Source organism: Amblyomma americanum, chromosome 4 (genome assembly GCF_052857255.1).
Source record: "Amblyomma americanum isolate KBUSLIRL-KWMA chromosome 4, ASM5285725v1, whole genome shotgun sequence".
Classification (NCBI taxonomy): domain Eukaryota; kingdom Metazoa; phylum Arthropoda; class Arachnida; order Ixodida; family Ixodidae; genus Amblyomma; species Amblyomma americanum.
The window spans coordinates 98,418,093-98,430,117 of record NC_135500.1 but is presented as its reverse complement, the minus strand read 5'-3'; the positions used below and the strand labels follow the sequence as shown (position 1 = coordinate 98,430,117).

At 47.6% G+C, this 12,025-nt stretch overlaps 1 protein-coding gene and 1 pseudogene across 1 annotated transcript; both read left to right on the top strand.

Annotated features, from left to right (window-relative positions):
• The first annotated feature begins 504 nt into the window (after nt 1-504).
• Nucleotides 505-623, top strand: LOC144130666 (5S ribosomal RNA; annotated as a pseudogene).
• An 848-nt stretch (nt 624-1,471) lies between these two features.
• LOC144129701 (uncharacterized) lies at nt 1,472-5,334 on the top strand. Its single transcript, XM_077663801.1, has 3 exons — nt 1,472-1,787; nt 4,336-4,827; nt 5,201-5,334. The coding sequence occupies exons 1-3, from the start codon at nt 1,472-1,474 to the stop codon at nt 5,332-5,334; spliced, it is 942 nt and encodes a 313-aa protein (XP_077519927.1).
• The last annotated feature ends 6,691 nt before the right edge of the window (nt 5,335-12,025 follow it).

Genomic DNA, 12,025 nt, shown 5'->3' with positions numbered 1-12,025 from the left:
CGAGTACTTTGCCGGTTAAGACGTGGCTGGCGGACAAAGGCATATTTGTACCATTGACAATGACCTGCTTGCTTTGCAAAATGTCTGAAACTATAGAACACGTGTTCATTGAATGCTGGGACCCAATTTTTTATTGGGATGTCTTACAACGCACACTAAGAAAGGAATTACCCATAACACCAATTGGCATTCGCTACTTACCGGTATACATAGATGACACAGGTGTCCCTTACAACATGATTATGCTTGTGGGCCTCCATAGTTTCTGGGAAACTCGAATGGCTGTCCGGAATGCTGATGTTGCTATTCGATCTGTCAGAGAGAACTTTGTGGAGAGTGTGCGTTACATACGAGATGTGTACTGGGGACAGGCAAACCCACCTCTATGGTTGAGAGTGCTCGATGAATTGGTGCAACTCAAGAAATTTTAACTTGTGACCGGACGAAGCAGGCCGCGCTGTTTTAGCAATGTATCGTGCTTGTTTCAATTAAAAAGGCAATAAAAAAATCGGCCATACCATCCTGAATACGCAGGTTCTCGTCCGATCACCGAAGCTAAGCAGCATTGGGCTCGGTTATTATTTGGGAGGGAGGCCAGCTGGGAACACCGAGTGCTGATGGCACTTCTTTTGCATTTTTCTCGTCTCTATAACGCCTATTTTCCTTACAGTTATATAAGTGATCCAATACGCCTCAAGCAACTCTAGGAGGTGTCATGATTTTGTTATAAATAACAAATTCCCACTGGCAGCGTATACGTACGTGCGGACGCGAAACTCCGTGCGTGCTTGTGGCAAAACGGAAGCGACCGCTTGGCTTTACGGCTCTCATTCTGACGTCTGCGTCGGCGTGTACAGTGCAGATTAAAATACGGCAACGCGCCGAGATAGTACGGAGGCCCAGTGTGCGCATAACAGTGCGCAGGAACGCACAATTAGCGTTAATCGATATAGTCGACACGCATTCCCTACCCGGTCCATGTGTCAACAGCACAGGCTTGCTTCCGCTGCTCTTTCGATGCATGCCGCAGTGCGTTACGATCGCCAGAACGGCTCAGAAAAACCCAGGGCACGTAATTGCATGCTCGGCGCCTGTTGCCGCAAGCGACGGAAGTATCCGTGCGAAGTTTTGCATCCTGGAGGCCGCACACGGTACATAAGCGCTTCGAACAGCTATGTTTCTCGCCATCGGCCATACCATGCTGAGGATTCCACTTCCGGCCGCCGCAGCGTACGGACGTGGGATGACGGGCTCCGTAGGAGCGGCCATGACTGGCCGCGGAAACAGGTTTTTTGAAACTGACAACGAGTACGAGGCCATCCAACCAAGTTTGTCTACAGGTCGTATTGTTTTCAATACAGTTTTTCTTCACGCTGACGTCCGTGGACGACCGTGTCGCGTCGAAGATTTCCGTGACGCGTTGGCTCACCTCAAGTTGCTCCCTGACGTAACCGCCTTGGGGGCGTATCGGATGAGTCACGTCTGGGCGGTGACTTTCGACAGTGCTCACGCTGTCAAGAAGATGCTCGCCGCTGGTGAAATTCAAGTCAAGGAACGTCGGTGTTTGATAATTGACCCAGCAAACCAAGATGTTCGAATGAAGATTCACTGGTTGCTTCCCGGAGTGCCAGATGAAGACGTGCGAGCGGCCTTTGTGCCGTACGGAAAAGTAACTGAGGTCAAGGCTGAGCGTTGGCGGGTACAAGGCGTCACCGATAAAGGGTCGACAACGCGCCTGGTGTCTTTCTCTGAAAGCGGGAGTCCAGCTGGACGCTTTGCCGCATCAGGTGAGCATCGCTGGTGAATTGGCCTTGGTTGTGGGGCCGGGCAGGGCCCCCCTCTGCTTGCGCTGCCGTGGCAAGGGTCATGTTTGGCGTGAATACAAAATTCCGCGGTGTGGTGCGTGCCATCGTTTCGGGCATGAGGAGAGTGAGTGTGCGCGAACGTATGCCACCGTGACCGGGCGCTCGTCTAACGAAGCAGCGTCTGAGCTGATGATGGACGAGTTTGACGTCGAAGAAGCAGCGACGGGAAAAGGAGACAACGTTTTGGAGACACTGGTGCCCCATTCAACCAGTGTCGAAGAGGGGAGCAGGAGGCTCGAGCCTGCATCCAGTGTCCCGCAAGGCGGATTGCCTGATGAGAAGGCTGCTGTGTTGGAAGACGACGCCGCCCGTCCTAACGAGGCTTCGGAGAACGCTGAAAGTCAGCAGGAGGAAATGGTGGTCTCCGTGGCTGCAAGTAGCAGTCAGACTGGAAAGCGACCACGAGAAAAGAAATCCGATGCACCGCATACTCCTGAAGAAGGCGCTGAAGAACTCCCGGAGAAAGCTCCTGGAGTGAGGCGTCCGTCTTTCAAGCCGCGGCCTACCGTTCCGCCCGACCCGCGGCAGGCGGCCGAGCCGCCTCCGTAGCTCGGTCGACCGCGTGCACCTGGGTGCCTCTTCGCGTGCAGCGGGAGCATCGACGGACGACAGGCAGCGTCGTCGCCTTTCAAGTTTCCTAGTCAGCGCAGCCATGGACTGTTGTGAGTTCAGCGACGTTTCTGCACGCAGTCTCCTTGTTCACAAAGTAAACAATAGGCGGTACAATTTGCTTTAAAAAGAAAAGATGGAGGGGAAAAAGATGCAGCATTACGTATAGCAACGCTTAACGTGAGAGGGCTAGCCGCAAAGCGGCGGCAGTATCAATTAAATCGCCTTCTGCTAGAAAATGACATCGACATTGCAGAATCTGAAGAGCAAACTGACCGCATGTTATCTTTTCGATCCCGCTATGACATCTGTGTGAGTCATGCCGTTGGCACTTGTGGGGGTGTTTTGCTTTTGATCCGAAACTCAATTGGTATTGTTGTAGGGTGTGTAAAAGTAGACGCAAGTGGTCGTCTTATTGTTTGCAATTTTTTCTTTGCTCAGATGAAATGGCGAGTGGTCTGTATATATGCCCCGAATAAGCAACAAGAGCGCAGAGTTTTCTTTGAGGAACTGGTGCCCCATGTCAGTGCAGAGCGAAATTTTGCTTTACTCGGTGACTTTAATTGTGTTTGTATGCCTGAAGATAGGGCAACGAGGAACCCTTTGAGCGACCGCAGCGCTCTTTACTTGAACACGTTGGCCACAGAGCAAAAGTTAGATGATGTAGGTTTGCTGTTATGGAATTCTAGTTTGCCACACCACACTCATTCCCAGCGCGATTCTCACGCTAGACTTGATAGGGTTTACATATACGTCGCCCTCGTGCCACTGTGTACCCATTGCATGGTGAAACACGTATCATTCAGTGACCATAGCCTGGTTATGTTTACATTAGGTACAAAACAAAGGAATTCGCGCTTTAACTGACATCTTTGGAAGATGAATAACAAACTTCTCGAAGACGAGACCTTCGTTAGTAAGACAGAAGATAGTATACGAGAAGTACTGAAAAGTGGGGCTAATAGTTTTGTTCGCGCGTGGGAGTGTTTCAAAGAAAACGTTAAGATAAGCGCAATCGAACACAGTACTGCGAAAGAAAAGAAAAGAAAACAGGCAGAGAAGAAATTACAATGCCAGCTGGATTTGCTACTCAGTCAAGAATGTGCGCAGCCGGGACTGTGCAGTAAAGAAATCAGAGAAGTTCGTAGGCAGCTGGAAGTGCTAGACAATGATAAGTACAAGGGAGCAGTTATACGGGCACGGGCAGAAAAGCTTTGGGTTAGTGAAATGCCAACGAAGCGGGCACTTGCGGATGAAAAGAGCTACGCAGCGAAAAATGATATCCAAGAGATAAGGCTCGAAAATGCAGTCACCCGAGACAAGGAAATGATTAAAAGAGCCTTTGTCGAACACTACAGGGAATTATTTGGGTGCAGCAAAAAACTGGCAGAGGGTTTTGAAAGCAAGTTTTTGTCGCTCATGCCAAAACTCAACGAAGAAAGGAAATCATTTCTAGAAGTTCCAATTACGATCCAAGAAATTGAAAAAGCCATAGATCTCAGTCCGGGCAAGACGCCTGGTCCAGATGGTTTGAGCGCGGCTTTCTATAAGCGGTTCCCAGAAGTGGCAGAGGAATTACACACTGTTTTAATGGAGGCGTACGAAAAGGAAGAGCTGCCACCGTCTTTCCGGCGAGCGGATATAGTACTAATTCCTAAGAGTAATGATCGCGTGAAGCAGCAATTGGTTTCGTCTTTCAGGCCTATAACGTTAACGAATGTGGATTATAAAATCTATATGAAGGTGCTAGCCAGGAGATTGCAAACTGTCATCAAAAATGTTGTGGGACCGCACCAGACTTGTGGCGTCAAAGGAAGGTCAATAACCACTAATATTCACATTATTCCCTATCGTGTTGAAGACTACCGGGACACTTTGGTCAACCTTGGTGCGCTCCCCGACGTTTTGGCGGTGGGGGCGTATCAAATGAACCACGTGTGGGCTGTAACAGTGACAACTGCTGATGCTGCTCAGAAGTTGCTGTTGGCCGTCGACGTGAAGGTAAAGGATCGCCCGTGTTTGCTCATCGATCCGAATAACCGAGAGCTTCGCTTAAAGCTACACTGGTTGCTGCATGGCGTTACCGACGAAGACGTTCGCGTGGCACTGTCGCCGTACGGTAAGGTGTTGGAAGTGACCCGGGAGAAATGCCGGGCGCTAGGTGTCACTGAGAAAGGGTCGACGACTCGTACAGTTGGACTAAAATTGCATGCCGACGTCAAAATAGACGATATTCCGCATCAGCTCAAGATAGCCGGAGAGCTAACTCTTGTTGTTGTGCCGGGCCGCGCTCCTCTGTGTCTGCGCTGCAAGAGCACCGGGCACATACGTCGCGACTGCAAAGTGCCGCGCTGTAGTCGTTGTCGTCGTTTCGTCCATTTTGATGCTTATGTACGCCAGCGTAGCCGGACCAGTGCAGGCAAACGACATATCGGACCACCTGATGGACGAGGAAGACTCAGAGGAAACAGCAAGGACGAGCCGTAACCTGGTTACGCAAGGTTCATCGTTGAACTTTCAAGGGGAACAACTAATTGACGGCGGAGATAAACCCGCAGACAAGCGGCGACATGACGACGCAGAAGGCGGGAACGAGAAGGATGAGGCAAGCACTACGGGCCACCCCTCTCCCGGAGGAGGCGAGAAACCACCCACCGAGCCGGCACCAGTCACCGTGATGGACAGCGACAGTATTAGTGCAGCGGCAAAGCGACCTCACGACGCAGGCGAAAATGGGAAGGAGCTTTGTGCCCTTGCTGTGGATGAGCCGCCAGCCAAGACGACTGTCGGACGGCGCCCTTCCTTTCGGCCGCTGCCGAACACTTCGGCGGCGCGCAACACGGCGGAAACGCCACCGTGAGGACCTCCCTGTGCTAACGCACTCCGGATAAAACCGCAGTTGTGAGGTAAGCGCCATGCCCAAGGTTTTTTTTCCCGCCTTGCTATGATGACTACGGATAAGTCCATTCGCGTGGCAACTTTAAATGTCTGATGGCTTGCCTCAAGGAGGAAGCAGAGTGAACTGTACCGCCTGTTAAGCGACTTTGACCTTGGCATTCTAGCAGTGCAGGAGACGGAAGTCGAGGGCGACGTGGAAACCGGGGACATGGTGCAGCAATTCGTAGCGCGATACTGTGCTATTGTGAGCCATTCCGTGGGATATTCTTCAGGCTGCGCATTGTTTGTCCGACAGAGTCTAGGAGCCAAAATAGAAGCCGTTACGTCCTGCACGTCAGGATGGTTTATTGTATGTGATTTCTTGTTATCCTCTTTGGAGTGGCGTGTATTCAGTTTGTACGCGCCGACTGTTGCTGGGGGTAGGTGCAGGTTTTTTGAACAGCTAAAACGGTATACGCATGCAATAGGTTGGTCATTCTTATTGGTGATTTCAACTGCGTTTTTTCAGCCCGGGAAAAAACTAGCGCACGACCGTACAAGGATGCAAGCACCGCTATCCTAAATGAAATAATAGGGAAAAGTAGTCTGGCGGATGTGGCTGAATGCCTTGGTGGTGGAAGAAACGCACAGTACACCCATTTTCAGGCTTCGAGCCACGCACGTTTGGATAGAGCGTACGTAAGCCTTGATTTGATACCCTTTTGCAAAGATGATGATGATGATGATGATGATGATGATGGTGGATTTTTATGGCGCAAGGGCAGCTATGGCCAAAGAGCGCCATGTCACAAGGTATTTTTCTTTTTCTCAAGGTGGGGTCGAAGACCCATTTCCCAAGCATTTCACACTAAATAAGCCGAGCACCAGACCAGGGGAAAGCTTGCACCCATTGTAGCTCCGGTGGGTACCCGGCGGCACTGGGGATCGAACCCCGCACCTCCCGCATACGAGGCGGACCTTTTGCAAAGAGTATCGAGTGAGTGCTATTTTATTTACTGATCACTGCTTAGTCAGTTTTTTAGTAGCAAGCCCGAAAGAAAGGAAAAAAGCTTCGAGTGGCTGTTATGGAAATTGAATTCAAAATTACTGGATGATGAAATTTTTATGGCGGACGTGACGACGCAAGTTGAAGCAATTAATCATTTGGGTAACACGACGTGCAGAGAAAAATGGGAGAACTTCAAGCAGACAATTAAAGTCAAAACATTAGAGCGGGCGAGTGCTATACGCAGACAAAAGGGGGCAGAGGAAAAATGATGCGCAAGAAACTTGGAAAAATTGATCAGTGAAGAGTGCAGTAGACCCGGCATGTTCATGGACGATATTCTCGCACTAAATCATAAAACAGAACAGTTCGATATCGAAAGATACCACGGTGCTCTGGTGCGGGCGAGAGCTGAAACGCTGATAGCGGGGGAAGTTCCGTCAAAAAGAGCGCTTGGCTCAGAAAAGTGGCACGCGCGGCGCAATCAGATAGCGGAAATTGAAGTTGGTGGAAAAGTTAGTGACACAGCAGAAGATATTGAGCGCGCTTTCTTCGAGCACTACAATGGGTCATTTGCCAACTGCTCAGTTGACATTGATTGTTTCAAGAAGGACTTCCTTTTGTTGATGCCAAGCCTCGACGACAGTACGAAGGAAATATTGGAGGCAGCTATCTCAGTAGAGGAGGTGAAAAACGCTATTGAAAGCTTGCAGCCGGGGAAGTCTCCGCGCCCGGATGGTCTGACCTCGGCTTTTTATAAACGTCTAAAAGGAATAATTTCACCAGGCTTAGATGCTGTCTATAATGAGGCATTCGATCTCAATGTACTGCCGCCGTCTTTCGCATCCTCCCACACTGTTCTTACACCGAAATCAGAAGACCCCGTTGTATTGCGCAGAGTAACTTCTTACCGTCCAATTTGCCTCACAAATGGAAACTATAAGATAATGATGAAAATTTTCGCTAAGCGATTGCAGACAGTCATTACCGAACTGGTGGGGCAGCCTCAAACGTGCGGTATTAAAGGCCGATCTATCCTCTCAAATATTCATGTAGCGCGTAGTATCCTCGAATGCTGCGACGCAATGGGCAATGATCCAAATTGTTCTGGAGAAAGCGTTCGATAGGGTGCCTCATGAAATTCTTCTGTGCATTCTAGATCCTGTGAATGTGGGTAGAATTATTCGAGACGGGGTCGCCATGGCGTACAAGGATTGCTCGGCAAGACTAATTGCAAACAAGGTGGTGGGTTCACGCATTCCAGTCAAACGCTCGGTGCACCAGGGTTGCCCTCTTTCGCCACTGTTGTTTTGTTTGTATATAGAGTCATTTTGTTTGAGCGTGATACAGAGCGATTGTATGCGCGGTTTTAAACTACATCAGTTAGAAGTCCGACTGTTGGCTTATGCGGATGATACAGCCACGTTTCGTAATCATTAAGACAGTGTTACACAGTCTGTTAAATGTGTTAAAAGTGTTTGTGCGGCCAACTGGAGTAAGTGCCTAGGATTCTGGAAAGAGGATTGGCTGGAGGCCCCAGACACTTTTGCCAACATGAATTTTACTACGACTCCTGTTAAATACTTGGGAGTTCCCCTTGAGTGTTACAAAGGCAGCGCAGCCTACTGGAGGAGTGAAGTGGATAACATGAGGGAGAGAGTAAATAAATGGAATGGATGGAATTGGTCAATGTTCTCGAGAGCCACAATTTGCAACATATTTTTAGTGAGCAAACTTTGGAATGTCCTCCAAATCTTGCATTGCTCCAGAGTTCATATCCAAAAATTTCATCGGTTGTTTGCAGTGTTCGTGTGGGCATCTTCTTGGGAAAGTTGAAGCCGCACCAATTTATTTCTACGAGTTCGAAATGAAGGACTCAGTTTGTCACATTTATTTTTGAGACAGGTTGTCAATAGGTTTTTATTTCTTCGGGACGTTAAGCACCCGTTCCTACCCACTGTCTGTCAACTTAGCCTGGGGAAGCACTTGCCTAATATGGTTGTCTCTGCTGGCACTATGCCCAGTGGAGCGATGGTATTCTACGCGAAGTTGTGGTTTCATGCAGGTTTTTGACGGCGCGGTTTTCTCTTGAATACCTGAGTGAAGTCAACCGGAAAAAAACTGTATAAGGACCTTTGTAGTATGGTTCTCCCCGTGCCTTTATATCGGTCCCTTTACAGGTATGGTACAGGTAACAAGGTACTAAAGCGTGTTAAGGCAATGCTAGTCCCTTCTGGTGTTAAGGCTTTCTTTTTTAAATTACACACTGGAACTCTGACTGTCAAACCGTGGATGCCTGAAAGAGGTTTTTTTGTTCCCTGGGGCACTCACTGTATAATATGCAGAAAGGAGGAGACAATTGAGCATGTGTTCCTTAAATGCTGCGATGCTGTGTTCCTTTGGGATGTGCTCCAGCGCACAATCAAAATAATTTCCTCTCGATGGGTATGGAATTCGCTACTTGCCAATTGAAAGGGATGACGGTACCCCATTTGATTTGATCATGCTAATTGCCCTACACAGCATTTGGAAACGCAGAATTGCAGTAAGGCACGCCGATCTCGATGCAAGACCGGCACGTCAATACTTAAAAAAAAGCATAAGGAATTTTGTTCAGGCGAAAAAGATGCTGGAATGTAGTCCAGAGTGGCTGTCACGTGTTGAATTATTATTGGCGATGAAGGAATTTTAACATGAACGTGTCTGCAAAAGTTGGGCGGCTGTTTTTTCTTTTTTGACAAAGATCTTGATTGTGTTTTAGTGCTTATGTATGAATGTTTTTTCCGTGTGGGCCAAAATACCGGCAATAAAGAAAAAAATGCGCCATACCATGCTGAATACGCCGGTTCTCGTCCGATGACCGAAGCTAAGCAGCATTACTTAGTACTTCTTATTAATAATATTAATAAGGATATAGCAGGCAACGTAGAGGAGCTCTATAGTATTAACGAGAGGGTAACAGCTATAGTAATTAGGCTGAATAGGAGGTACAAGCTGAAAGTGGTGCAGGCCTACGCACCCACATCCAGCCATGATGACCAGACCGTTGAAAGTTTCTATGAGGGCGTAGAATCGGCAATGAATAAAGTAAAATCGCAGTACACTGTACTGATGGGCGACTTCAACGCGAAAGTGGGCAAGAAGCAGGCTGACGACCACGCGGTAGGTGACTATGGGATAGGCTCTAGAAATAGCAGGGCAGAGTTATTAGTCGAATTCGCGGATAGAAATAATTTACGGATCATGAATACCTTCTTCCGCAAACGAGAAAACAGGAAGTGGACCTGGAAGAGGCCCAATGGTGAAACTAAAAATGAAATCGACTTCATACTATGCGCTAAACCTGGCATCATTCAGGATGTGGCCGTCCTCGGAAAGGTGCGTTGTAGCGACCACAGAATGGTAAGGTCTAGAATTAGCTTAGACTTGAGGAGGGAACGGAAGAAGCTAGTGAAGAAGACCATTAACGAGTTAGCCGTGAGAGGGAAAGCACAGGAGTTTAGGATAGCGCTGAAAAACAGATATTCGGCTTTAACTGAGGAAGACGATCTTGATGTTCATTCAATGCACGATAATCTGACATCAATAATTACGGAGTGCGCAGTAGAAGTAGGCGGTAGGACAGTTCGAAAGGATACCAGGAAGCTATCTCAGGTAACGAAAGATCTGATTAAGAAGCGCCAAAGCATGAAGGCGTCTAACCCTATCGATAGAACAGAACTAACGGAGCTATGAAAGTTAATAAATAAGCGCAAGGTAGCCGACATAAGGAAGTTTAATATGGAGAGAATCGAGCATGCTCTAAAGAACGGAGGTAGCCTAAAAGCAGTGAAGAGGAAACTAGGCATAGGTAAAAACCAGATGTATGCATTAAGAGACAAGCAGGGCAATGTCATTAGCAATATGGATAAGATAGTTAACGTAGCCGAAGAGTTCTATACAGACCTGTAGAGTAGCCAATGTAATCAGAGCGCTAATGAGAAAGACAGCAGTGCACAGCAATGCGTCATCCCGCCAGTAACGAAAGATGAAGTAAAGAAAGCCTTAGAAGCAATGAAAAGGGGAAAAGCAGCTGGGGAGGATCAGGTAACAGCAGATCTGTTGAAGGACGGAGGGGACATCGTGTTAGAAAAACTAGCCACCCTGTATACGCAATGCCTTATGACCTCGACTGTACCAGAAGCTTGGAAGAATGCAAACATTATCTTAATTCATAAGAAGGGAGATGCCAAGGACTTGAAAAATTACAGGCCGATCCGCTTACTATCCGTTGCCTACAAAGTTTTTACTAAGGTAATCGCTAATAGAGTCAGGGCAACGTTAGACTTTAATCAACCAAATGATCAGGCAGGCTTTCGTAAAGGATATTCCACAATAGATCATATCCACACTGTCAATCAGGTGATAGAGAAATGTGCAGAATATAACCAACCTCTATATATAGCTTTCATTGATTACGAGATAGCATTCGACTCAGTGGAAGCCTCAGCAGTCATACAGGCACTGCGTAATCAGGGGGTAGAAGAGCCTTATGTCAAAATACTGGAAGATATATATATCTATATATATATATATATATATATATATATATATATATATATATATATATATATATATATATATATATATATATATATATATATATATATAGCAACTGCACAGCTACTATAGTCCTCCATAAAGTCAGCAATAAAATTCTAATAAGGAAGGGCGTCAGGCGAGGAGACACGATCTCGCCAATGCTGTTGACCGCATGTTTGCAGGAGGTATTTCGAGGCCTGAATTGGGAACAGTTGGGAATAAGAATAAATGGAGAATACCTAAATAATCTGCGATTTGCTGATGACATTGCCTTGCTGAGTCACTCAGGAGGTGAACTGCAAATCATGATCAATGAGTTAGACAGGCAGAGCAGATCGATGGGTCTAAAAATTAACATGCAGAAAACCAAGGTAATGTCCAACAGCCTAGCAAGGAAACAACAGTTCACAATTGGCAGCGAGAGCCTAGAAGCTGTGACGGAATACGTCTACTTAGGGCAGGTAGTGACAGCTGATCTGGATCATGAGAGGGAGATAACTAGAAGGATAAGAATGGGGTGGAGCGCATATGGCAAATTCTCGCAGATCATGAGTGGCAGTTTACCAATTTCCCTCAAGAGGAAAGTGTACAACAGCTTAATCTTACCGGTACTCACCTACGGGGCAGAAACGTGGAGGCTAACGAAAAGAGTTCAGCTTAAGTTAAGGACAACGCAGCGAGCCATGGAAAGAAAAATGATAGGTGTAACGTTAAGAGACCGGAAGCGGGCAGAGTGGGTGAGGGAACAAACACGGGTTAATGACATCCTAGTCGAAATTAAGAGAAAGAAATGGGCTTGGGCAGGGCATGTAATGCGAAGGCAAGATAACCGCTGGTGCTTAAGGGTAACGGAGTGGATTCCAAGAGAAAGTAAGCGTAGCAGGGGGCGGCAGAAGGTTAGGTGGGCGGATGAGATTAAGAAGTTTGCAGGCAAAAGTTGGATGCAGCTGGCAAAAGATAGGGTTAATTGGAGAGACATGGGAGAGGCCTTTGCCCTGCAGTGGGTGTAGTAAGGCTGATGATGATGATGATGATGATGACTTAGTACTTGGGAGGGGGACCACCTGAGAACACAGAGTGCTGATGG